This window comes from Aspergillus oryzae, chromosome 5 (assembly GCF_000184455.2).
Source record: "Aspergillus oryzae RIB40 DNA, chromosome 5".
Taxonomy (NCBI): domain Eukaryota; kingdom Fungi; phylum Ascomycota; class Eurotiomycetes; order Eurotiales; family Aspergillaceae; genus Aspergillus; species Aspergillus oryzae.
The window spans coordinates 3,799,581-3,826,285 of NC_036439.1; the positions used below are offsets into that span (position 1 = coordinate 3,799,581).

General features: G+C 49.2%; 9 protein-coding genes across 9 annotated transcripts; 2 read left to right on the forward strand and 7 right to left on the reverse strand.

Annotated features, from left to right (window-relative positions):
* Positions 1–2,011: 2,011 nt before the first annotated feature.
* On the reverse strand, positions 2,012–2,968 carry atfB (bZIP transcription factor atfB; the record flags this gene model as incomplete). The annotated part of the gene is made up of 1 exon (XM_001824080.3): positions 2,012–2,968. The coding sequence occupies one exon, from the start codon at positions 2,966–2,968 to the stop codon at positions 2,012–2,014; it is 957 nt and encodes a 318-aa protein (XP_001824132.1).
* A 6,779-nt stretch (positions 2,969–9,747) lies between these two features.
* Positions 9,748–11,125, reverse strand: snf4 (AMP-activated serine/threonine-protein kinase regulatory subunit SNF4; the record flags this gene model as incomplete). Its single annotated transcript, XM_023237728.1, has 6 exons — positions 9,748–9,933; positions 9,992–10,101; positions 10,160–10,516; positions 10,588–10,737; positions 10,817–10,991; positions 11,042–11,125. 6 exons carry the CDS (start codon positions 11,123–11,125, stop codon positions 9,748–9,750), a joined length of 1,062 nt encoding a protein of 353 aa, XP_023092527.1.
* Positions 11,126–12,678: 1,553 nt separating this feature from the next.
* AO090120000421 (CRAL/TRIO domain protein) lies at positions 12,679–13,874 on the reverse strand (the record flags this gene model as incomplete). Its single annotated transcript, XM_001824082.3, has 2 exons — positions 12,679–13,007; positions 13,070–13,874. The coding sequence occupies 2 exons, from the start codon at positions 13,872–13,874 to the stop codon at positions 12,679–12,681; spliced, it is 1,134 nt and encodes a 377-aa protein (XP_001824134.1).
* Positions 13,875–14,291: 417 nt separating this feature from the next.
* On the forward strand, positions 14,292–16,415 carry AO090120000422 (DNA-directed DNA polymerase alpha subunit POL12; the record flags this gene model as incomplete). The annotated part of the gene is made up of 4 exons (XM_001824083.3): positions 14,292–14,602; positions 14,660–14,830; positions 14,887–16,186; positions 16,242–16,415. The coding sequence occupies 4 exons, from the start codon at positions 14,292–14,294 to the stop codon at positions 16,413–16,415; spliced, it is 1,956 nt and encodes a 651-aa protein (XP_001824135.1).
* A 97-nt stretch (positions 16,416–16,512) lies between these two features.
* Positions 16,513–17,038, reverse strand: AO090120000423 (Apc13 domain protein; the record flags this gene model as incomplete). The annotated part of the gene is made up of 2 exons (XM_023237729.1): positions 16,513–16,548; positions 16,661–17,038. The coding sequence occupies 2 exons, from the start codon at positions 17,036–17,038 to the stop codon at positions 16,513–16,515; spliced, it is 414 nt and encodes a 137-aa protein (XP_023092528.1).
* Positions 17,039–17,598: 560 nt separating this feature from the next.
* On the reverse strand, positions 17,599–19,300 carry AO090120000424 (translation initiation factor eIF2B subunit delta; the record flags this gene model as incomplete). The annotated part of the gene is made up of 2 exons (XM_001824085.3): positions 17,599–18,600; positions 18,659–19,300. 2 exons carry the CDS (start codon positions 19,298–19,300, stop codon positions 17,599–17,601), a joined length of 1,644 nt encoding a protein of 547 aa, XP_001824137.1.
* A 584-nt stretch (positions 19,301–19,884) lies between these two features.
* Positions 19,885–21,897, reverse strand: AO090120000425 (kinesin-3 family protein uncB; the record flags this gene model as incomplete). Its single annotated transcript, XM_001824086.3, has 2 exons — positions 19,885–21,545; positions 21,612–21,897. The coding sequence occupies 2 exons, from the start codon at positions 21,895–21,897 to the stop codon at positions 19,885–19,887; spliced, it is 1,947 nt and encodes a 648-aa protein (XP_001824138.1).
* An 874-nt stretch (positions 21,898–22,771) lies between these two features.
* AO090120000426 (uncharacterized protein) lies at positions 22,772–23,450 on the reverse strand (the record flags this gene model as incomplete). Its single annotated transcript, XM_023237730.1, has 2 exons — positions 22,772–23,239; positions 23,406–23,450. 2 exons carry the CDS (start codon positions 23,448–23,450, stop codon positions 22,772–22,774), a joined length of 513 nt encoding a protein of 170 aa, XP_023092529.1.
* A 1,210-nt stretch (positions 23,451–24,660) lies between these two features.
* Positions 24,661–25,533, forward strand: AO090120000428 (YoaK family protein; the record flags this gene model as incomplete). Its single annotated transcript, XM_001824088.3, has 2 exons — positions 24,661–24,862; positions 24,923–25,533. 2 exons carry the CDS (start codon positions 24,661–24,663, stop codon positions 25,531–25,533), a joined length of 813 nt encoding a protein of 270 aa, XP_001824140.1.
* Positions 25,534–26,705: the final 1,172 nt, after the last annotated feature.

Below are 26,705 nucleotides of genomic sequence, written 5' to 3' on the forward strand. Positions count from 1 at the left end.
TACTTACCTAGCTACCTTCTTAGTATAGTAATGTGTTACCTGACTAGGAGATTGACTTAGTCACTGAATGGATTAGTTTAGTTTAGTTTAGGGTAGATACTAAATAGATAGATAGGTGACGTGACGTAGTGACCATGCTTCGGGACTCGAGTTAAGATCTCTTCCAGATGTGAGAACGTGCATGTTGATAGTCACGATAGTGGGGAATTAGTGATCTGCAGGACTTACTTGTATCCACATAGGGGTAGTATTAGCTGTCTATTTACTCCGTAGTACTTACAGGGTAAGTAAGACAGACGAAGGAAGGATGTTAGTGGGAAATGGATCTCGGACCAATGGATAGGCAGATGGAGTTATTTTCCGGGGATTAGCCCTATCTTTCTACTAGTATCTACCTGTCAGTATCTATCTATCTGTCTGTATGTTCAATACTTAGTGATCTAACTACCGAGGTAAGACTGAATGGGTCTTTCCATGGGATTTTATTATCGTCTTAGAGTAAATAGTATTTTGTATTCAGGACGTATATCACATCCTAAGTCTGACTCCTTACCAGGAATAGTCAATTGCCAATAATACAATGAACTAGTGTATAGGACAGAGATTGAGAACTGTGAATATGATATCCACCAATTGATATTCTATTTCCACATGCTAGCTTCTCTTTACAGTGAGAGATACTATATGAAAAGTCTCGTAAGGAATATAAATATTATTTATTATTCCCTGTCTATATCCACATCAACATCTACATCTACGTATCGTACCCTTACTATCCATACTCATACTCATACTACCTCCCAAACAAACAATCACTCAAACCAAACAATGGCACTCAACACAATACAATCCCCACTCTCCACTTCATTCTTCACATACCAAGTACCCCAACCCCCATTACAATCTACAAGCCCCAACAAACCAATACCCCAAGAAAAAAAAACCCCCCATTTGTCCCTTGCGACATTGCCCCTTGCCCCCTGCTCTTGGAGAAGGAGAATTGACATGATCACCTGACGTGATAACCGACGTGATGCACTCACCAGGACAGGGACCGTACTTTAGACAAAAAGTAAAAAAGGAAGGTAAAAATAGGGGGTGAAAGTAAAAAAGTTAAAAAGGGAGCGGATAAAGAACGCTTGATAGGAGGAAGGATATCCGCCAATGGAACCAAAAGGGGAAAAGGAGAGTTTGGTATATGTCATGGTGGAGCTCAGCCTTCTCAGGGATTTAATTCTATTTCAACAATGGTTGATGGGTCACCAGTTACGACCTTCCGGAGATAGAGTCCGTTGCTAGCCCCAATTGCCACCGTCAGGAGGATTTGCCTCACGGACCAAGTTTGATATCACGTCTGATGTAATGTCTGGAGGTATGGTTCGATCTCTGAGGCAACTTGGACCGATCTCAACATACTCTGGGGGAAAAGACTATGGTGATCCCGAGCTTATCATGTTGTGGAGAGGGAGATCCTTCCTCAGACTCCCAAGTATGGCACGGCCTACGAGATCATGGAATTTGTTAGGGATATTTTCCCATTTTCGCTAAACCTGGTATTATACACCCGATTGTAATACCGCCAACGAGTGACCACCCGGATGCCCAGAGCAATCCAAGGCCGGTACATCAACCTCCAACATCTATTAATACAGCCAGCCCAGTAGTAAGCAACTCCATTAAAGTAATCCGCCCAGGCCCTGAATCGTAAGAATCGCCTGTATCCCATTAAACTCCAAACTCCAGAGCCCGTCATAAGTAAAGCAGCGAACTCGGTCAGATTCGTAACATTTCGGACATCTCATTTCGTGTGCGAGAACCGGGCATTATGCAAGTCGCTTTTATCCGACACCATTACCGAGATGCAGAAAGAAAAGAGTGATGTAGTGAGCAAATATCGCAAACAAAAGAGACAATAAAAGCGAAAAGAAAAAAGGAAAGAAGGAAGGAAAGCAAAAAAAGATAAAGAAAAAAAAAAAAAAAGGAAAGACAAGAGCTCCTGTAACTCAACTCGCTAAACATTAATCAGCTCTTCAAAACTGTCATCCGTGGAGAATGTGTAGGACGACTCGGTCATAATGGACTGCTCGGAGTCTCGTCGCTGATCCAACGGTGACCCCATCTCCGAGGGCAGCTGCATGGGACCGTCGAATCCGAATGACAGCCCGTGAGGAGTGGAAGCCGCCATCTGTTCAGGGGATCGCATGGGAGAAACCAGATCGCGGTTGGGGGTGTCCTTGGAGGTGATCAACCGGACCATCTGGGCGAGGTGGATCTTGATGGCCTCGTCTCCACATTGCGCATGCCGCAGCATCTCGTTCTTGAGGTTGAGCACTTCGCTGCGCAGGTGTTCGATTTCGGACTCGAGCTCTCCTTTCTTGTTGGATACCTCGCGAAACCGGGTCTCTAGGAGCTTCGTGTGCTCCTTTTTTTTCTGTCGACACTTGCTGGCCGCCAGCCGGTTCCGTTCCAGGAATTTTTCCCGCTTCTCCCGCTCTTGCTGTTGCTCACACTGGTCGATGGCTGATGCTTTGCGACGTCGGGTACTGACCCCATAACCATCTGTCTGTGATTGTTCACTAAGGCTGCTGCGATGTTTCGGGGGTGCATACTCGGGCGGTGAGCTGTTGAAGGCATACTGTGCCACGGGGTACATCTCCCCCATGGGGGTCTGTAGTTTCTTGTCGTCAAAGGGAGGCGGTGTTGGTTGTCCATTGCGGACGTGAGTGTTTTTAAGGCCCCTCTCCATGTTGGGGTTGCAAAAGGTCTGTTGCTCCATCTTGCCTTGCCATGAGGCCATGGACGGCGCGATGGTGTCGAAGCCCCAGATCGGTTCTTCTTCTCGGAGCGAGAAAGCCATCAGGTCAGGCTGTGAGAAAGCGCCCGCCGCGGTGAAGGCAGCTGGGCCGGCACAGGTGGGATCTGCCATCGCTGTTGGAGTGCGGCTGTAGAGGGTTTGGTCCACCGACATATTGATGATCGGTGGCGGGACGAAGAGACGAAGAATACAGATGGATGCTCAAAGGATGGTCGTTGACGATAGTGGGAGAGCGAGAGTTAGAAGGGGCCAGATGACGACGAATATATGTCAGACCTTGGGGAGGCGAAGAGAGAAAAAGGCACACAAGAGAGGGAGAGTCCGACAAGGGGACGGAGGGAGAGAGAGATCAGAGTAGATTAGATATGAAAAGGTCCAGCGAGAGTATTAAGACCCTCTTCGCCGGCGAGCAGAGGAGTCGTATGATCGAAATATCAAGAGAGGTTCAGGTGGTGGTCGAAGAGGCTTTGGTAGCGGAGAGGGGAAGAGAGTATGTTTTTAAGGCAAGTGCGGGTGGCCGACAGGCAGTGTTACCACGGTTGACAATACGGGAATTGGCAAAAGGCCGAGACGTCGTTCTTTTCTCCCAACAAAGCGAAGCAATGGAATAAGAAGAAGGAGAAGAAGGAGAAGAAGGTTCTTCAACCAGAACGGAGGGTAGGAAAATAAATCCGTATTTAGAGAGCCCTCCTTCCAAGGCCGGGTATCAAGGCAAGGGGACCCACTGGAGCGATGGAAGATTCTCTCTGGGATCGGACCATGTGTCCAGACCTTCCAAGGACAAGAAGATTAAGGAAGTTGCAGAAAGCTTCTAGCCAAGTGGGCCAGCCTGGGTGGAAGTGCAACCGCAACCCTGTGGGACGGATGACGTTGCGAGACGATTGACCCTGGTCAGTGACTCCATCGAACTGTGAGAATGCACCACCGCACAAAAAGCGAAAAAAAAACTTGGGTGATTCAATTGGGGGAGATGGACGGCGGTTTTGTGATACGAGAGACGGGGGGGGGGCAAAAGGCAATGAAGAATCATGGAAAGGAAGAAAAGCCAGGTGGATAATGAGTTCCCTATATGGCGGGTATACACACAAGACGGTCCATGCTGAATTTAAATTATTAAATTATTAAATTAATTGGATTTGAATTGAAATTGAAGGGAGAACTGAATTTCATGGGAGACGGGTGGAAACAGTTGAACGACGGTTGTTTGTTTGATGGATGTTGTTTTCTTTTCTTGTTGAGATTAACCCATGATTGGCCGGGGATCACGAGTTGGGGTCGATGACATTCGAAGTCTTCCTCTCAACCTTCTCTCTCTCTTCTTGACTTCAGCTCCTCCCGAACTCGCCGTCCCAGCGATTAAACAACCTGTCAAACACTCCCGACAGTCCCTGATTGGTTAGGCTTCTCATCCCGGACCAGGTCCACGGGGAGAAGAAGGACCAATGAGCATTCTCTGGCGGAGGGGTCGTTGACATCATGGATAGCCGGGGGGTTGGAGTCTCAAAGTCGCATCGAGGAGCTTGTTCGATACCTTCATGAATGAACGAGAAGTTGCTATGCCGAAGATCTTCCCAAACCCAATCGAATGTTTCAAAAGTACTCCCCCTCCATCCCCAGTGGGATGAAATCATCGATTGACGGCCTGGCAAACTTAATAGACAGGGAAGAAGACCGTGGTACCCCGGCTGACGGCTGGAACTTCAACTGCGATCGACGATAATCGATTCATAATAATCATAACACTAATTGAATATAATTCTATCGATCAACTTATGGAGTAAATGGAGAATCGGGGATCACCGCCAACTGGGTGGGGAGAGTAATCCGATTGTTGTATCATGATCTCCAAGTCCAAACAAGAACCCCCCAATCAACGTGTCGAAAACGAGGAGTCAACGTAGAGAAGAGAAGAAAAGAGAGAAATAATGATAATGATAGTAATAATAATAATAATAACAACAGCAATAATGACCAAACATCAATTGATTACGTTTCAAATAGAATAGAAAAAAGTTAATTAACTCATTCATTGCACGAGTCAGAGCTACCCCTTAAGGCTTTACAGTACCACTCAAGTCGGACAGCTGGTAACCACTCTCAGCGGAACGGAGCTATCTTCATGGAAGATTAATGGGTTCTTTCATCCTATCTGTACCCATTCATCTACTGTTATGGATCCTTTCAACAGTCCCGACAAAAGGTGAGAACGGGGTCGGATACGGCAACAGAAGGAAGTATCCGGCATGATACCAATGTGGAGACGCCAGGAAAAAAAAAAAGTCTGTACCTTACAGTGAACCTCAGACCATGGAGACTTTCTCAATGTACTGAGAGAGGAAGGACCCTTGAGGACTCCCAGCCGGTTCATGGTTCAGACAAGGATGCCAACCAAGGTTGAATCAGTTCTGTCAGCGTTGGCCAGAGCTCCCCTGCCTTCTCAGGTGGGCGAACGACCATGGGTCTGACCAGCGACAAAAACAAAATTCTGTACACTTGGAACCCAGAGTGCAAACGTCACCTTTCCTGCCAAGAGTGAAACCTTGGGGTTCCACAGCGCAGATGCTCTTTGTCTTGGAAAGAGGAGACCATCACCCCCATCTGGTTGGCGGATTGCTCTTCCCTGGTGGAGTCTTCCGCATTCGTCTCTTGAGATACCTGGTCGATGGCGGGTAGCTGATACATCCTTAAGAATCCTCCCCCCCTCTCTCTTGTATCGGCACGGGGGAAGATCCGAAAAAGCAGGATATATGGGTATCAGATGAAGGTGGAGCTGGTTGGTGCCAAGTGAGATGCATGTGTATGTCTGTCTGTCTGTATGTACGGTACGGGGCATCCATACCGTTGTATCCGATTTATCCGTAATTCAATAACCTGACGCATGCCTTACTATGACTCAAGACGAGCTGAATTGGGTTTGGAAAAAGAATTGAAAAGGTACAAGTAGAAATTAGAAAGAAAAAAGAGAGAGGAGGAGGGGGGGAACAAACGAAAACAGGTTTCAAGGACCAAGATAGTATCTGTAACTTTATTTTGATTCTACTGTATTGCGATGAGCGTACTGACAGTACTTCTGTCTCAAGGGAGAATGATATGCAGAGAGCAAAGTACTGTACATACATAACATACGCTGCCCCAGGTAAGTACGAAAACAAGAATGGAGAAGCGCACTAGTTGTTCCGGACCAGAGGGCCGACGATTCAACGTTGACCGATCGACAGAGCTTACTTGCTTACTCCGCATGAAATGGACCCTCACTCTAATGAGATTGATTGATTGATTAATTAATTGTACCCTGTGTTATCTGCCGACCGAGAAACGCCCGGCCACCACTACATAGTAGTAACGAACTACCTTTAGCCACGTCCCTACCAATAACAGGCTCTAAGCGATGCGGTTCCCTCCTTCCGATGCCCTCGTACTCATTAAGTAAAAACAAACCGGATATAATCGTTTGGCTTGGACGGTCTAGATTGTGCCAACCACGCCGCATCCTGCATTGGCCATGCTCGGCCGTTTTCCCCCCATAAGCCCAGAACCCAATTATGGCGGCTGATAATTGTCCGATTGGCAAACCTGGACGACCGTCAGACGATGATCGTAAACACTAACACAGCCCCCTCCATGTCCTGCTCTTAAAGATACGTTCTTTGCGTTATGATTCGTCTACAGGGGGATATACACCAAAGTTTATCATAGACTAGGAGAGATACTTTTAAAGAAAAAAGGAAGGAAAAGGAAAGAAAAGAAAATGAAAAGCAGAAAAAAAAAAGACAATCAGGGAAAAAGAAGGAAGCGAGGCTTGTGACTTTTGGCCCAAAACAGACCGAACAAGGAGGATGGATTTCTTGAGATTTTCTTGAGAATTTCCTAATGAATTTCCTGCCTTGACTCGTCATCCGCCAACGTGACATTCGGCGTCGGCCAACGACTGCTCCCAACTGAATAACCTGAAGAACGACCCCCGCCGCGCGACCGATCCTTGATTCTGCCAGATTCGCAACTGTCGATTGATGCTGCACCAACTGCCGATCAACATCGTCATCACCCGCTGATTCTCAATCTCTCGCTCGATGGCCCGGAATGTATCCTGCCCACCGTCTCCCCCGTCTGGGTTCAAGAGTGGCCCAAGAACATGGCCGAGGCGCTCCACACTCAGCATGAGACCACTTCGGCCAACGTCGCCGCCGAGTTCATCGACTTCACTCGCGCGTTCGGTCTCGTACAGGAGCATTGCACAGAGCCCGAAGAAGGCGCAGATGAGATTCAACTGCATTGGCGTGGTGAGCGCCAGGACCGCGAGACCGATTGCTTGCATTTTCGTGTGACCTGGGGGAGAGAGACTACCGCTACAGCCGCCATTACGCTCGTTACTCTCCGCGATACGCCCGTAGCAAATGCTAACGAGTATACGGTACAAGCGTGCCGACCCCAGGATTCCGCCGGGCAGTCCGGCCAGTAGAGCCTTGAACACCCAGCCAACACTGAGAACCTGCGAAGAGCATTCACAGGAAGTATCATGGCCGAGAATTCTGATCAGATCGACGGGCATTTCACCACGCCGGACCGTCACCTCAATCCTATCATGCACATTCTCAGCGGACAGCACCTGTCTCGCAAAGTGATTGTAAATCCGGGCGGCCGTCTTCAAGTTACCCGCGTTACAGAACACTTCTGGCGTGGACAACCCTGGCCATTGCGTTAGTAAGTAGACACCAGAACCACGATCTGTAGTACATGGATAGGAGATGCCTACCAAAGCATCTCAAATAGGAAATAGTCGCGACGAAACATGTCGGTAGCCTGAGGATAGCCGGTGCGAATTCCACTGGAAAGCTCAGAAAGCTATGTCCTCCTAGCCGAGCTAGATTTTCTAAAGACCTGCCTTTCAGTGCAGACAGTTCGCAGGACCGAGAAGAGAAATTGGCCAATGTTTTCATACGACGCAGCGTTCGTGTATGGGTTACGGCAGGCTGAGCTTTCATATGAAGGGTTGATCGCATTACCCGGATCCGACCAAGGACCCTATCGCGGCGTCGTGGGGGCTCGTTGTCTCCAATCACGTTGGGATCATCAACTGTTGCTCTATGAGAAAAGGTTTATCACACCACGTGGGCACTTCATAGGGTAATCTACCTGGGGCAGCCGGACCAAATTCTTTGTCCGACTCATAATTGTCCAAGTCCAGTGGAACTAGATGTATTTGAGCAGCAAGCTCATTGAAGGCGACAGCAGCTGTGTGTCGGTCGATATGAAACGACCAAGTGCTATCTCTCGATACAGTTCGAGACGAGGTGACGAGTGGTAGGTTTTCATGGTCGTGAAAAGATTCTTGATCGAAGGGATTTCCGCTCTTTGCAAGCATCCCAGCCATGTGAGCTATCTCCGGATTCATGTCACCACAATACGAGCTAGCTTGCGTTGCGGAGCTGGTGGTGGTCATTGATGGCTCCAAGATGGGGTAATAGCTTGATACTCGTCGACAGGACTCCCCAAGCTCATCGAACGGGCTCTGGCGCACATTTTCCTTATGGAAGAGAGCAATAGGCGTTAAGGTGCGTTTTGATGAATGGTGAGACACAGTCACGCTTGTGAGATCAGACTTTTGAGAGAGTGTTGTTCTGTCGCTAGCCTTTCTGTCCTCAAAAGGACCCAGTAGGTTCTTGTGGTCTTGGAGTAGCCTCCGCCCATTTGCGCTTTGATGAGTTCCAGTATCATCGCTCACAGTACACATATAGGCGCAGCAACCAGAATTTCTAGCAGCATACTCATCATGAAGTTCGGGGGCTCTAAATTGAGATTTCCGGCGTCGAGACTTGCGGGAACGAAGGAGGGTCACGAAGCGTCCAGAGCCCTTGATCAAATGCGGAGAATTGGCAGCTGCGTCCAAGGATGCTATTTTTGTGTCATTGGTGCCTACATGAGATGAAAAATCTTTCAGAAAAGGCGTTTGCTCATGCTGCGCCTGTGGCTTTTCCTGGCGTAATGAATTAGAGTGACCTTCTCTGGACTGCTCGTTGCAAGCGGAATTTGATCCCGTCCCAATCGACGTATCATGGCCCATATCACTTGGTAAAGCTGTATATTGACGGTGCCGAGTGTCGCTTAACTTCCCATGACCTGCAAGAGTCCATGTTCGTGCACTGCTTTCGCTCGCAGATGATTTGGAAAAGAGGCTGAAGAGCCCCATTACTGCCCCAAATATATCAGAAGTGAGGCGCAACGTGTAATACGCGAAATCGTAGATCACGCCCGTTGGTGAAATTGGAGTAGGACTATGGTACCATGAAGTGGAGTTCGAAGACACTAAAACTTGAAACACAGTGAGAGACTATAGCAGCAACTGCCTCCGGCGAATGTAATAGTCGCTCCTTCTGCTCTGGCGTATGCTGAATGCATACAAAGGCCCTGTTCAATATATCAGCTGGTGAAAGGTATTCATTCCAAAATTTAAACGTATCAGCTCTATGAGAGTACATCATCTTACCGTATGCAAGTGTACGGCTACAGCTGCATCATACAATGTCATCAGAACTATAGAAGAAATACAATACATACTCCAACAAAGACAATGGAGGATAGTTTGAGGGACAAAGACAGGGATCTTCACAACAATAGCCATGCATAAAAGAAAAATCTATTATGGTCAATCCAAACGCCAATGCTGAATTCGTGGGCAGAACGTAAACCCGACAAGCGGAGGGCCAACCCAATAGAAATCTAAACCATCATACAATACCTTGTTTCCTCGTGCACTGCAAGTCGAGAGTCCATGCCCTAGTTGGAGACGAGAAGGGCGATTTGAACGTAACCATGTCTCCGTTGAATCCTTCACAATAGACCATTTCACTGACCGTAAAAAGCAGAATTTAACGCCATTCCCATGCAAGTTTTAATTGTGCACCAGGCACCCTGAGCGCGATGTCTGGATTACATTAGGACGATTCGTCGTTTTCGCCTTCTAGAAGGATATATTGCAGAATATCACTCAATGTGAGAACGCCTTTTAGTCGGAAGTTTTCGTCCACCACTACCAGGCGGTGAACACGAGACTTGCGAATTGTGTCAAAGATAGTATCCAGACCATCATTTAACGAGCATGTATAGATACCAGGGAAGTCCTAGGGAGGTCCTACGTCAGTCCATAAACAGGAGGGGAGTTTCAACAACCGAACATACTGGGGACCGTTTTTTCAATGCCTCTCCAACCGTTAGACTTAAGTCATCGTATACACCACCTTTGATCAATGTGATAACATCAACTGATTCGAAGACGTTGTATACAACACCTGGAAGTAAGTGGTTCTTTTAGTATTTGGACAGAAGTTAGACTAAGCAACCCCATACCTTCCGAGTTTACAATGGGTACACTCGATATGCTCCGCTCCACAAGGATATGGATCACATCGATAACGGGCGTATCCATTGATGCTGTTGCTACATTTTCATAGCTGCCAAGCAATATCTCCCCTAGGGGCCTGCGCAGCTTCTGTGTGTCACTGACATTGACGGCGACGAATTTCAAGATACGGTATTGTGTAACGACACTCAGGACATGCGCTCGGTCCGTTTGACTATCGTTGGTGACCAAAGGAATTCGTCGAGCCCGAGAGTCAAGCATGCGCCGACAGGCTTCATAGAGAGGCCTCTCCGGATCGATGGAAATGGTCTCCGGTGGCGCAACCCCTAAAGCCTTTTCTACCTCTAGATTTATGACTCATTATCAATGCCGGTCCAAGGGTATGATAAATTGTGGGGACAGGCGAGTGACATACCTCGGAGGCTGTCCAGTCGGAATTGATCTATTTCACCCAGAGCCGCAGGGTTCTGAAAATAGTATTGAATGACATTGATGTAATCGGAGGTGGTGAGAAGACCCGCGAAAGTCGAGGTTTTAGAGTCCCATAACGGAGCTGACACGATGCCTGTTGATCGAGCAATGCGAGACGTCGTCAGTACATCTTCCTCCTGAAGATATCGAATTGCCCGTTTGCGGCGTCGCACCATTTCGCGACACCGGCACCGCGCTATTCACCGAATAAGGGAGGTACATGCCATTTTGGATTAAGATATTCAAACTCTCTTTCACTGACAAAGACGTGTCGAAGATGATAAGCCGAAAGCTAAGCGGAAGGACATCGTAACTGTTACGGACTTTGAGGAAGTTGCGAATGGCACACTACAGACAGATATGATCGATAGCGAGAGTTATTAGCCAAAGTATCCAACTATATTCGCTAGGCATTCTCGGAGAGAAGAGTATAGGCGAATGAATAGTAGGAAATCGCAGCTCGTGGTTGGAGATAATAGCATGATGGTCTGAGGGAGCCACAAGCCCAAGACTGGACCAATACCAACCAGAGGGGAAGGAAAAAATAGGGAAGAACAATCCGGTGATGAAAGGATTAGGGCGAATAAAATAGGCCCGACCAAGAAAGCAAAAACTCTAAGAAAAATTGAAACTCACTAGGCCCTGTCGCTCTTCCCGATCGATCGCCCTTTCGGGCTGGGCTGGGGGCATTGGATGCGAAAGACCGCGCGGGCGGAGGTATGAGGAGGGCTGCACAAAATTTCCCTCGTGACTAAACACAGGGTGACGACTAGGGGTGGAGGTGAGATTGTTGGTGGTGCTGATGGAAGTGGTAATTGGAGTCGTCGTAGTAATGGGGGAAGCGGAAGGAGGAGCAGCAACAGTGGTGTCGTCGGTCGTCCTGGCGGGTCTGGGCGGCAGTCTGATTCTGCCCGTGGGGTTCTTGTCCGCCATCGGCATCACGGTCAACGGTGAGAGGACGCCAGGATTAACTTATGGCTAGGAACCTGCATGTAATTTGGAGGGGCCACGCTGGAAGGATTACCTCTGGCGTAAAATAGGTGTCTCAATGAAAACCCAAATGGGCTTAGTATCCTGGGCGCTCTTGCTTTTTCTTCAAAGTACGTAATGTATCAGGGAACAAAGAACAAACAATATAGTCAAGAGTCAAGCCGGTGGGGAGGTGAGCTGGGAACACCAGTGATAGTTAAGTACGACAAACAATACAGAAGATCATAACCATAGTAAGATAAGAGGTCTCATCATGGATAGAGATATCGACCGTTGATTGAGATAATCAACAAGCGCAGATATAAAATAAAATATAGTGCCCTATCAAAAGAACTAGCTAGCTTTTCTTCGTTAAGTTTGTAAATCAATAGCCCCGTTGCTGGGAAATCGTATACCGGTCAGAACCAGTTGACAAAACGAGAGGAGGGAATATGGTAAGACAGTCTCGGATAGCCAGGAATGGCAGCTGGGACTTCTTTAATCTTACGACAGAATCAATTGACCCCCCACCAAGCATCTGATATCACACACGGAGGCCACCAAGAGATACCCCGCCATCTAACACGTGACACGGATCTGGGGTTCAACCATATGGGAATGCCTGGCTTGGCTGGATGATGATCTATTAATCTGAAGTCATTGGACGTCCTCAGACAACTATGTCTATATACAATATACGCTGTTGCTTCTTGACAAAGTAATAGCCTCCAAATAGATCCCTTCAGCGGTTGGATCGAAATGGAAGGAAATGGTCAAGTGCGCTCAACTTTGAGGACCAGTGTATAAGAACAAAGCAAAACAAAATGGCCCGAAAGTCCTTTTCACCTGTTCGTGAACGTCGGAGGAACATAACAAAGCAAGCATGGTGTAGCGTATGCGGTCTAGATGTATATGTATAAGATGAGCTCAAAAATATGCTAGGAACGATTATGTAGAAGATGCAGGGGCAGTAAACATTAGTAATGCAAGGGAAGCCTAGGTGAGAGAATAAGATGATATGATTTTGAGAGTGGTTGCGAACGTCGGACTATCGATACGCAGGCGGTTACTCCGCTGGAGCGCCATTTGAGGCCTCTGTCTGCGCCAGACTGGGACTAGTCCCCGTCTTCAAATAGTTCTCGTATTCTCCAATGCGCTTTCCACCTTGAATCCACCGCTCGCGGTACGCAGCCTTCCTTTGGTCAGCAAGTTGGTTTAGAGTTGGCCAGTAGGTCGCATGATCGTATCTGAACTCAACATCACCCCCCATAGATTTCATCAGCTGAGCTGCAGGGACATGTTGACGGAGATCCTCATTGAACTTGAGCTTCTGCCGGGTCAAAGGATCAATGAATGGGGTGATCAACTTGAAGAATCCCATAATCATGAAGGGCACTAACGCACATAGTGAGATTAGTATTAGAAAAGAAAAAGTCCGGAATGCGAGCATCACTTACTGTTTATGACCAACGCTCGACCCATCCTCTCCGGGTAGTGATTTTGGAGAAAGTTGAGAGTCTGTTTGGCCTGACCGACGCTTGCATTCTGACCGGATTTCGTTTCGTTGTAGTTGACAATCAGCGCCAGAGTTTCCTGATCCGGCCCCATCAGATCAATCACCCGCTCCAACATGAAAACCAAATGTTGAATCTGGCGGTCGCTCTTTTCCGTGTTCTGATTTGATGGCAGAAGGTAGAGACAAGGACGCGCATGGATGTCATATCCAAGGATAACCTGCTTTCCCGTCTCATTCTCAACTGAGATAAAATCTGCGGTCAGCTTCTCCACGCCGTATTCACGACGCCACGTCAGAGTACGTTCAAGTCGTGCTATTGCTTCGGACACGTTCCATTTCGTCGCTCGCAAGTATCGAAGTAAACATTCCCGGGTCAAGAACATGCGCTCATTGTCAGTGAGGGGTTCCGTAGGGGCGTTCTTCGCAGACGTTGTCGGCACTGTTGTCCAAGCGGAAACGGCTTTGAGAACAGAATTGTACTTTTCCTGTTGGTCGGAGGTAAGCTCTGCAGGCGGAGTAGGCTTGGCCGAGTCGAGAGGGCGAGGGAAGGGCTTCTGAATGAGCCCATCAGCCGCTGAGGATGGGAGCTCTGATTCAATATCCCTGCCATTGGTTGCAGGCTGAGCCTGGTCGACAGTGTTACTGGAATTTTCAGCAGCTGCAGATGGCGGGCTTGTCTGTGAGTCGACTGCCTCACCGCTGTGGGCTGACGCAGCTGGGACTGTGGGTTCAGATGCTGCACTCATGATTGCAAGGAATAGTATGCGATTCAATTAAGTTCAAATCTATGGGAAGTACTCTAGGCTGTAATTCAGGGGGCAATGGCTCGGATAATATAGACCGGAGACAATGGCAGCTCCCCTGGGAGTTTTGTTCTTTTCCGCGCAAGTTTCAGCGCTGAGTAGGCTCTGTTGATCGACAGGCCCACAGGATGATCGTTCGACATACACAGTAATAATCATAGACGGAGTACGTGGACTTGTCCCTGAACCCATCGCTGGATCAGGAAGGCGGTGACTCATCTAATTAATCTTCCTATCCCGTGCCCAGCACGCGGCGCGCGTTCTCCACGCGTTCTCCAATTTCGGGTTACCAGCATCGGGGTGATTTTACTTTGCTCCTGCAATTGAACGCAACGCCGCTGGAACCGACTTGGTGTCGCCATGGAGGATATCGTTGGAGAGCTCAATGAGCTTTTTGCAGCTTCGTCCCCCGATGGACTTCCTAAGGACGTCCTCGCAGAGCTTCAGTCCCTTCTGCGAGTTCACTCAATTGCCCCGCAGGAGTTATTTTACAAATGGGAGTCATTCTGCTTGAAGATGGGCTCTGAGGAGACCAAGCTGAACCTAGAGACTGTAAGGCTGTTCAAGCGCGACGTTCAGGAATCGCTAGAGCGAGAGACTCGAAGCAAGCCCGGCCGACAATTACCAACCGCTACCCCGCGCGCAGCAGCAGCAACTGATGTCTTTGGGATGTGAGTCGCAGAGGCATGTCGTACTTCACGGAGAGATTATTGATATGGTTACTATAGATTAGATGGATTAACCCCAAATGCGTCCCACGGTCGAACGCCGAACTCAGCCAAGCGGAAAGCGGACTTTGCATCTCCCTCTGCGTCCAAGGTTGGAAAAGTCGATTCGCCAATCGGCTCTAAGGCCCCGCGAAAGCCCATTAATGGCGCTGCTACAGGAGATGGAGCGCAGTATGTTTAGTGAAGACCACCTTACACGGCTGAAACAATATGATTGACTGCGACAGGTCTGTTCCTTTCTCGGGTCGCCAGAATCCCGGCCAGACGCTCGAAACCCTCAACGCCCACCTATCAATGCCAGAGACACCTATGGCTCCCTTCTCAGAGGCTCGGATACGACCTACTGCTAATACGGACCTGAAGAAGTTCGGATACAAGCCAATGGCAATGCGACTGTCTGAAGCATCCGAGATCCTCGATGACCGCATTGACGAGTTCATGACCATATTCCAGAAAGAATACGAAACAGAGGACCTCCCCTTCGGCAGTGCGGCGACCCAGAGCACTAGTGAGATTGTAGCGGTTGGACGTATCGCATCAGACAGCATGGAAGGAAAGCTTAACCCAGCCTCCCTTGTACTCGAGACCTCGAGACGGACAGGAGCTGGAGTGCGTGTTCCTCTTAAAGTGGACACTCTACCGTCGGTGAATTTCTTCCCGGGACAAATTGTTGCTTTACGAGGTATCAATGCGTCCGGGAATTACTTCTCGGTCAAGGAGGTCCTATCCACGCCTCTCCTACCGCCCGCTGCATCATCTGTGCCCACTATGGAGGGTATCAACGAAAGACTGGAGGAGGCTGGCTCTTCTCCATTAAACATAATGATCTCCTCGGGGCCATACACAGCCGACGACAACTTAGATTTCGAGCCGCTGAACGAGATATGCCAAAAAGCGGCCGAGAGCTACGCGGACGGACTCGTCCTCATGGGTCCATTCTTAGACATCGAACATCCACTAGTAGCATCTGGAGACTTCGACCTCCCAGAAACCAACGGATACGACCCAGACACAGCCACCTTAACAACCGTATTCCGGCACTGCATCACGACGCCCTTGCAGCGATTAGTCGCGGCCGTACCCAGCATCACGATCGTGATGGTTCCCTCCGTCCGCGACGCCGTGAGCAAGCATGTCTCCTGGCCACAAGAGCAGCTCCCGAAGAAGGAACTCGGCTTGCCCAAGCAAGTGCGCATGGTTTCCAATCCAGTCACCCTGTCTTTGAACGAGACTGTCATTGGCTTGTGCTCGCACGACGTCCTATATGAGCTGCGTAGAGAAGAGGCTCTGCACGGCAAACCCAAAGAAGGCAATCTGCTCACCCGGTTGTCGAAGTACCTCGTCGAACAAAGACATTTCAACCCGGTCTTCCCGCCATCGTCACGAGACGCCCTCCCCAAACCAGGGATCGAGAACGGACTAGCCACGGGCGCCACCTTGGACGTCAGCTACATGAAGCTAGGCGAGTGGTGGAACGTCCGACCAGACGTACTAATCGTCCCCAGCATGCTCCCACCGTTTGTCAAAGTGCGTGCCCCATCCCCAACCCACCCATGCAGCACACGCTAACAACATAAAACAGGTAGTAGACAGCGTCCTGGTAATCAACCCAGGCACGCTCTCCAAACGCCGAGCACCAGGAACCTACGCGCAAATGGCCATCCACCCACGAGAAATCACGGAAGAAGAGCGCGAACAAAAGCATATCAGCCACAAACTGTACGAACGGACACGGGTAGACGTCATCCGCATCTGAAGTACAGCATCTCTTTGGATTAAATAGATATACCATGTATAACGCGGGGCGTCAGGCGTAATAACGATAATGAAACATTACATTCCACAAGAAACAGTCAGAAACAAAGGGGTATCAAGCAACCCATGCATGCCTAAACCACAAACCAACCCAATTCAAACCAAACCTTCCCCCTCCCCCCTTCCTCTCCTCTCTCTCCTTCACAATAAGAAAAGAACGAAAAGAAAGAATCACCGTAAACAAACAACCCTCTTCCCCCCCATCCTCCTCCCCACCTCCTTAACCCTAACCGCACTCTTCCCACTCCCAGAATTCACCAGCGCCTCGAGTCCCAAATCCCTCCAAACGGCCTCCCTTCGGCGTTCCATCGCCCGACTAATCCCAAACGCAGCATGCTGGTCGGGGACAACATCATCCTCGTCCTCGGGGTTTGGGGGTTGATACTGCGGCGCGACGTAGATGTCCTCGATGGGGAGGAAGGAGGGGACGAGGGTCGGGGATGATGAACCGTAGGTTACGGTGTGGTTGTTGTAGAGGTGGGAGGAGGTTGTTGTGCTGGGGGTTGCGGAGGTGTGGGGGCGGGTGAAGTCTTCGAAGTAGTCGGCTAGTCGGGGGTGGTGCATGTGGAGGTGGGTTGGGGTTGAGTCTTTGCTCTGTTTTTTTTTTTTGAGATTTTGTTAGTAGGGTAGATAGTGGGTTACATTAGTGGGTTGGTGGTGAGGGTGGTTTGAGGGGGAAAGTGGGGATTGGATTTTGGGGGACGTACCATTTTGAGGGTTTTGATATTAGGCTTGGGTTTGGGATTCGTGCGGGTATTTGGACGAATGAGATATTGATATTTGAGATTGGTCTGGGATGTATGGATTATATATGAGTGTGGATGTAGATGATGGATGTAAACATCTTGGAATTGACGGCAATATTTGACCGCTTTGGCTTATCTCCATGTGACTGCCGTCTTATCGAAAGTGGCATGGATTTTAGTCTACGGGTTTGGAAACAGTGAGCGTACGGAGTACTAATAGTATAATCGCTAAGAGTCGTTTTACACATGCCATACATATTGTATCATACCCTCTGGCGAAGCCCGAATCTATTAAAAACCGATGCATATCCCGATAACCTGAGCTACATTTTCATTTCAAGAGAATCAAAGGGAACAAAGAACCACAGGACCCATCATTCACAAGTTCGTACTCATCCGATGCACGATCGGAACCGCGCTCGGCGGCAAGCTGCCCATTTCTGTGACTACCATGTCGACGTACTCAGCCGGGGTCACGTCGTACATGATGTTCAAGAGCTGTAGATTAGGTGTTTCCTTCCAGTTTGTAAGCGGCGAAGCGCCCTCAGGCAGGGGAGTCGACTCTGCAGGGGGAGCATTGGCAGCAGCCTTATTGCCACCTTTTTTCGAATCGCCTTTCTTCGTGTCGGCCTCGTCAGCGGGGTCCGGCAGACCTGTCACTTGCTTTAGGGGCTGGCTGGGGACGAGCTCGTCTGCGTCTGCAATTTCGTTGACGACAATGCTGTCAAGGGCAACGCGGTCTGTGAACTTGACGGTCTCACAGCAAACGATGACAGGTACCTCCACGCCACCAGCGCGCTCCTTAGCCGACATAGCGACTAGGGCTGTACCAACGCGAGAGTAGAGTCGTCCGTTACTGGTCATGGCGTGTGCGCCGAGGAACACCTTTGTAGCATCCTTGATAGCATGACTGATACCGTTGACGAGAGAGTACTGCACTTCCAGACCCGCATTGGCCAGCGTGCGGGCCAGGTTCTTGCCTTCGAACAACGGACGGGAGTCGATGATAGACACGCGGAACTTCTTGCCCTGTTTGTATGCCGTGAGAAGCGTCTGCTTCACGATCGAACTGCCGGCGAAAGTGACGATCACATCGCCGTCCTGGATCTTCTCTGCGGCGCTGGTCGCAATGACCTGGTCGGCCACGGTAATCTTTTCACGGATGAAGTTATCAATAAAATCGCTCAGCGTTGCCTTAGCGCTGGCCTCGGGGACGGAAGGATCGATGGAGGAGATTGCCAGTTTAAGCGCACGGATTGCGTTACCCTGACTGATGGAGAGAGGACGGCATGTAGAGAGATAGGTAATCTGATGGGATAGGTGGGTAGTCAAGTGACGCGAAAGGGAGGTACCCAGGGGGGTCGTATAAGCCTCGATGACCTAAACAGAAGATCAGCATAAAACAGCGCGCCACCAGACAAAGTACTCCAATACACACCCGCTTGAACGCAAGCAACGTAGCCACACAGCGAGCACTGCTACCGCACACGACATAATCCCTCATCTGCAGACCCAGCGCCAATACAGCAGGGTGTACTTCCTTTCCGGCACCAGCGATAGTAGTCCTCCTCGGCTGTCCATACAAATGTCCAAAGACAGCGACATTCTTATCCTCCTGCTTCTTCTTCTGTTCCGTAGCGCTGGCTTGTGTAGCAGATCCGCGTCGATGTCTTTGACTCTTGTAAGGCTGTCCCGGAGCCTCCTTCCCTCCAGCGCCGCCTCCAGTCGAGCCCTTTTTAGGCGGTGCCGCGTTGGGCCCTGGTCCGGCACCTGCTCCTCCGCTGGCTTCTCTTTCAGCTCTCTCTTTCGCTCTGCGGGCAGCCTTTTCGGCCTTCGCTTTTTTCTTCAGTTCAGCTGGGCTGAGTTTTTCCTCCCCTGGAGCTCCGCCTGCGGCCGGAGGGGCATCTTTGGACTTAGGTTGTTTAGGTGGCTTGGCGGGTTTGGATGCGCCGTTGGACGGCTGTGGTGGTTGGGAGGGGGGTTGCTGGGAGGACATGTCGGTGGATTGTTGCGTCGCGGGCGCAGGGCTTGGTGAAGTGGAGGGAGGAGAAGTCTGCGCAGGGTCGACGGGGTTCGCCATGGTGGAAAGAAGCGGACTAAATGACGATGACGACGGAGCGGAGGGGCATTGGCGACTTTTTTTCGATAGAGGGTTGTGGGGATGAGATTAGTCGGACTTTCAAATGAAATGTGACTTTGACTCACCAAATTCGGCATGATGCCATAAGCCGACACTAGCACTAATGCAGCCCTAGTCTCTTGCACCCTATTTAATGATTTAGCCTTTAGTACCTAGTATGTGCTATTCACCTATTCAAATAGTTTCATATCTTAAGACCGATTCTATTGAATCATAACCAATATCGGACATGTATTCCATATCTAGTCATTCATTCAATCATGCGTCACATCCTGACATACACTAGACTCGTCATTCATCGCGGAATTAAAAGGAAGAATACCAGAAAGAAAGAAAAACCGTAGAAAAAATAAACAAAGAAAATAAAAATCCCCAAATATCCGCCCAACAGGAAAAGAAGATCCAGATATCATAAACAAAAAGCACGCACGAAAAGCACGGTGCCACCAGAAACCTAAGCCAAACACCAAATTCCGCAGCGCCCGTCAATCAGAAAGCCACCCTGCAGGCCAAGCCGCCCAAAGTCATCGGTTATTCGTCCAAACATCTCCCAGTGCTCGCCGTCGTTTCTGGCCTCCCTGTTTCTGGGTTGCTCGGAATCGCTCATGATCGGAGGCCAGCTTACGCTTGAACAGGTTGATATCCATTAGCAGATCCTCCATATCAGTCTGCATGTCATGAGCTTCAAGTTCACGACCCTTAATACGGATCGTGTCCTCATCTTCCCAGATCAGGTCGGGTTCAGTTTCCACATCTGAAATTGGCGATCCGGGTCGATTTTCCTTGTTGTATTCCGTCACAGGCGAAAGACTGCCTCTGCGTTTCTCAACAGTCACAGGTGGGATTGGATTTCTCAAACTATCGAGAGCCAACTTCAGGTGATTGCGCAGTGCTTCATTTTCTGTTTGCAGTTGCTTGATCTTGCATTCACTGACCATCTTCGTCTCCTCCATTAATCGCTGCAGCTTCTCCACCTTCTGCTGATATTCCTCCAGTTTCTCATTCTGAATCTCGCTTTCTCGACGGTTCGCCGTCGCCAAACTCACACTGAGCTGTAGTGTACGGATCGTCTCCGCCATTTCGGCGATCTGTTTGTCGCGCTCGGCGGCAGATAAATGGTCTTGATTGACCCGAGCACGAGTACGGATACGTTTCGCCTGATCTGCATAGCGGAGAGTAGATAGTGTCTCTTCGTAGTCTGATGGGGAAATACAGGCAATCATGGCAGTCTTCGAGTTGCCCCCCAAGCTGTCTTTGAGCAACCAGGTGAGGATCGAGTCGCGATAGGGAACAACGTCCTTGCCTTTCCGCTTGCCGGACCGGCCTTGCTTCGGATCTGCTAAGGCCGCAATAACTCGACCCAATGTCGTGAGCGATTTGTTGATGTTCGACCCTTCGCGTAGTCGTTGTCCGGTCGCCTCTGTAGACTTAGCTCGCTCCGATCCTGCCAAGTCAACCAGGCGGATTCGTGCTGTGCGTTCCGTCGTCTCGTCGGTTGAGAGGTCATGATGGATTTGTTTCAGGGTGATTGTGAAGACTGCATGGGAGCGGGACGAGGTATCGTTCATCTTGGTGCTTGCTACCGTGCGGGAAACATCTCCTTTGCGCATGAATTTCATAAGTTCAGCGAAATTCTTCACCGTTGCCTCGGTCAAGTCCTTCACGTAAGGGCCTTCAGAGGGCGACTCGCGGATCCGAAGGTAATGAGGCGGGTCGGTCCGAGGCACCAGCAAGTCGCGGACATGTTCGTTGTAAACCTCGAAGTAGGAAACGCGGACGTTGAAGCTGATATCTGGCGACTGAACACTCTCTATACGCTGAAACAAATCTTCGCAGGTTCGTGGAATCAAGCCCGGCTGGTCCGGAGTGCCCATCATGGTGTAACTCTTGCCGGAACCTGTCTGACCATAGGCGAATATACAAGTGTGGTATCCTTCGAAGTTGTGATCTAGAAATTCTTCTCCCAAGCAATTGTACACGTCTTCTTGGTGCGCATAGTGATCGTCGTCTATATCGTGAGACCAAAACGAGTTATCGAAAACAAATGATTTATCCTCCAATACCTTTCCGCGTGCTTGCGACTTCGGTTTGCCCTCGTCCTCTGGGTCAAGTCTGGGCGCCCTTAGTTTGGTCGTCTGCGTCCGAGGATCCATGCTAATCAAGCACTCCGCATTGCGCTCGATTTCTAGAATATCCTATTTTAGTGAACTGTAATTTTGAACGCCTAGCGGCGTGCACACGCCCTACATACCTCTGGGCAAGAACTTCCTCACCCGAACCACGACGCGAACATTTCCACCAGGGGTCGGGCTCGAGGCACCATCTAGATAGGTGCCGTGCATGGCCCCTCCTTCCCTTGCGCGCAGAGAAGGACTGGAAGCGTTCGACCGTAGTGCGGCGGCGGAAGCAGTTGTCGATCGGATTGACGGGCTCGTGATGCTCGTTAGGGCGGAGGTATCGGAAGACGAGACGGATGATTGTGATCCAGGCCCATAGCCATGACCGACATGGTGGTAAACCCGCGGATCCAAGGACATATCCAAACTATGTTCCCTCAATAACTGTACAAACTGAGTGCTGAGCTCACGTTGGCGATTCACTAATTGGTGGTACATACAGACAAGTGCACCACTGCCGGAGGGAAGGCGGTCCGAAATGGTGTTCAAATAAGGGTAGAGACAAGACGCTGTGACCCGGCGCAGGGAGCAAGTGGTGCCTTCCCTTCTTGCAGATAAGGAAGTCCTGCGGGTTAAGATTGAATATAAAGGGATCAGTATCCACCCAGTATTGACAGGTACATTGACACTCCTTTCAATCAGGGGGTAAACAGCCGAGACTTAGTTTACTGAAGAGGGGTCCCTGCGATGGAAAGTGAAAGAGAGAAACATGCAGTAATGAGCGCAAGGGGGGCGAACAAAGAAGCCCTGGTATCTCAAAAACAACCAAGAAACAGAGAGAGGTCTAATAACAAACGCAAGCGTTTGCGAACCTGACGATGGACTCCGGCTTCACATGGCGGTCGGCCAGTGACGCTCGTTTGGGTTTTGCCGTTTCCGGAATAGTATAGGCCTCAGGCAGGGAGAGGCCAGCCCGCAGGCGGAGTAGTTGCCATAGCAATTAATTAATACACTTGCCCAGGAAGTCTAGTCAACCCAATGCATGTCATATACGAATTAATGTGGCTCATCTACAGTTACACATGTTTCTCCAATCAACCCTGAAATGTTGAAACGTTGCCGGTCGGATAACGAACGCCCCGACACGGAAATAACTATGTTTGATTCATTCATGCATACATACATACGTACATTTCATTATAACATTTTGATCTTTTCTCCTCACCAGGATCCATCAAGGAAAGACAGAAGCGTGCCAAGTCGGACAACGGCATACTATGACACCAAAAATGGCCTAATCGAAGTCAACAAAATCTTTGGCTGGCTTGCGAAAGTTTTTAGTCGCCGCTATGTAAGCGTCCGCCTCGTCATCACCAAGTCTTCCTCTCGACAACTTCTCATAATCAGTATACGAGGCGTTAGGTACTGGGTTTCCGTGTTCGTCAAGGGTGGTCTCCAGCATCTCCTCCGTATTCCATTTTGAGAAGTCCGGCTTAAGAGTATCATCTTTGGTTGAGTGGTGAAACGTTCCAGTCGCCGCTACGTAAGCGTCCGCCTCGTCTCGACCGAGGATTCCTCTCGACAACTTGTCACCATCAGTGTATGAGGCGTCAGGTACGGGGTTTCCGTGTTCGTCAACGGTGGTCTCCAGCATCTCCTCCGTATTCCATTTCGAGAGATCCGGCTTATTAGAACCAGTAGCGGAGCTCACCGCTTTCTGTACGGTCTCCTGAGCTTTCGAAAACATCGACATGGTGATAACCTGCTAAGTCACTACCTGATACTTTCCTCGAATCAAGTCTAGACACCCACGTACCAATGAGTACTGTGTGGATCGATAATGATTGTTCAAATCAGTTTGGCAGTGAATAGATAAAATTCATCATGAAACAGAAGAATCCGTTCGACTGCGGGGGATCTATTAATACCATACTGGGTGGCGTTGATGATTTGGTGATGACGACAGCTGTCATCATCACTTGCTTGACATGCTTTGTTTGTACAAGGTCATTGACTATAACGCGAGCCACTCATGGCTCGAAAGTCCGCAAAAGGAAGTTTTCTCACTGAATGGTAACCAGTCAAAACGGCCGACGGTTCAGTCTGGACCGTCCATGCGTGTGGGAAGGTTCTCCGCGTCGATAGAGGTAGCTGGAGCAATGATCTGGATATCCGGGATGGAAGCTTATTACTGTCCATGGGCAGTTGCCCGGGTGTAGTACTCATTGGCCGATAGAATTGTGGTAAAACCCAGAACATCGGGATGATGCAAGAACAGCGGGAAGACCCTGCTATGAGTAGTAGTAATCTGTGTTGATCGAGGCAGTTGAAAACGTGACATCGACACTGAGTGAATAGTAGAGAATAATCAATCTACCCAATAGAGACATTATCGTTTTATCTTTGACCCAAGACGCACATTCGACTGTGGCAGGAGGATTCAATGTTGAAAATCATTATTTCTAGAATAAATTACTTACCCTCCGCCTACTCCCGTACGCTGTCAAACGATTTAGACATTCACTATTGGCTGGGCGGCTGTCATGCAACAAATCACGGGGATCTGATACCGTATCAAACTACATGATTCCCATTGGCCTCGGACATGTCATCATTCCATCTGATGGACTAATTCGGAAATTATTATATTTTAGCTTTACATAAGGCTGGAGATTTCAAACCCCTCCCAAATTTTGATACATACGGAGTACTCCGTACATGGGGGACTTTGTGATTGCTTCGTCGTCAGCCCTATCCGTGCGGGGCGTGGGCCTTGGTCCACTCGTAAGATGAAGATGGGGGGATTCTTGAAGAAATACAATCCAATGGCTCTTCTTACGGCCAATGTCGCAATCGCGAACCATGCCCAGAAGATTAGGCACCAACCGTTTAGAGTGACCGGAAAACTTCACCCTTTCCGAAATAGTGACGGTCAATTTTCTCCGTACGATAACGATCATCCCTAGTCTATTAAACTATGGCGACATCGGACACTCTCCGACCCCAATGACTCCAACTGCAAATTTTTGCGCCCGCGCTGTCTGTCATATCCGACATTCCACCTTCCTTGGTAGATTCGCTGCAAGCATTCCAGTGCTCTAAGTCAGAATAGCACTGCGCATACGATTATTTCAACCACCTGAGCTCCTGAATCCTTATCTGATATCTATCAGACCCTTATCAATGAGCGGAAATTCGTCTTCGGGCAACCCGCCCGACCTCGAAGCCCACCAACCACCTGCGAAAGCCTCTTTCTCAACATGGTGGACACAATCCGTGGACGTCAAATATACCGATCTCATCTGTCTTCTGCTCTGTTTCACTACCGGACTCTGTGACAGCAGCGCCTACAATGCATGGTCCTGTTTCTTGGCGATGCAGACCGGTAAGTCCCAACAGCACAACTCCGAAACAATATACAAGTCTCGATACTAATAATGAACAGGAAACACAATTTTCCTTGGTCTAGGAGCCTCCGGCCAACCAACCAGTAAACCCTGGGGCTGGTTGAAATCGCTCTGTTCAATCGCATTCTTCTTCATCGGCGCCTTTACCCTCGCCAACGTTACCCGCCGCGCCGGAGCCCGCCGCCGTGGCACGCTCTTTTTGTCATTCGTGTTCCAGTCCCTTCTGGTCATCATTGCCGTCGCCCTGATTGAAGGCGACCTCATTCCACACACCTCGGACGATGCCTCTCTGACAGGTGGTCCTCTCTTCCTGGAGCTCATCCCCATTGCGCTCTTGGCGTTCCAGTCCGCCGGCTCCATCACTTCCAGTCGGGCGCTGGGGTACAATGAGATCCCGACGGTGGTCTTGACCAGCGTGTATTTCGACGTCGCATCCGACCCGAATCTGGCGGCTGTGCCAACGACCAACCTGAAGCGAAACCGACGTATCGGAAGTGTGGTGATGCTGTTGGTTGGAGCTATTGTAGGCGGGTGGTTGAGTCGGAGTAGTGGAGGGATGCAGTCGGCCCTGTGGATGGCTGCTGGGTTCAAGATGGTGATCGCTTTTGCGTGGTTGGCTTGGAAGAAGGAGGCTGCTCCTTCCAAGTGATCGGGACCTAGCGATGGGTGGTCAAGATGATGTGCTGGGGGGGTTTAAGATGTTTAATGGAAGTTAGTAGAGGAGCTAATATGTGATAGAGCGTCCGATTAGACTAATTTAGACCATAGATCTCCTTTTTGTAATTTCTCCACCTAATCATGCAACCTACAACTCTCACCGGCTGCTCTAAAATAAACTAGAAACAGGGAATCAACTGGAACAGAGAAATCGTGCTGCAGCCACTAAAATAGCTGTATTTGCATCTTCAGAAGGGCATAGTATATAACCTATGGTTTTCTGTTAAGGATCTCTCTCTCTCTATCATCATCCGGTACTCTTCCTTACAACCTTGTGCTACAAATTTCAAAACACCACTAGTTAAACCTAGCCACGCATATCTCAACTCTTATTCCTGAAAGTATTGTGGGTGATATCTGCCCATCTAGATCCGGAGAGGGTCTCTAGAGATAAGCTGTATGAAACATCCAACTATCTACCCTAGCCATTCAACAAGGCTGATTGATGGGTTAGATTGATTCAAGGGAATGGATATATACTATCAGTGTACCGAATTGGTTGTGTCCGTGGTAGAAGAATATATAATCCTATCCTCAATACAGACAATACAAAATTGGGCAGGTATTCCTAGGGAGAACTATCTTAGTGAACATAATATCTGGCGTACATGTAGGTCTTTGGACTTGGACGGTGGAGAGTAAACGGTATCATTTAGTATGGCACTTTGGACCAGACAAGATTTGGATCTATACCTAGTGCTCAATTTATGCCAAGTAACCATCTCAATATATAGCAATCATTTCGGTAGTTAAATATTGCCAGCGGTTCGGCAAGGAACTTCCCGAGCAGTGAGTGCATAAACCTCAAGAAAATCAATGGAGAAGCGGTGCGCGTGATGAGTTTCCCTTTATGGCAGGTTCGGCATAAGTCAGCATGCACCAAGGGGGAATCGAATTCCTAGCGCGGTAGGTCTAAATCCCTTTATATAACTGGGTTATTTATAAAGAACAACGTATACTGATCATCGCATCATCATGATTGGATCACCTGTCCGGTAAGGGCAATGGCAGGGCTTCCAGAACATGACACATGACGTCTAGACTGTTTGAGACCCCGGATTTGTTTACATAAAGGAAACGATTCAAACACACAAGACAGGTCTT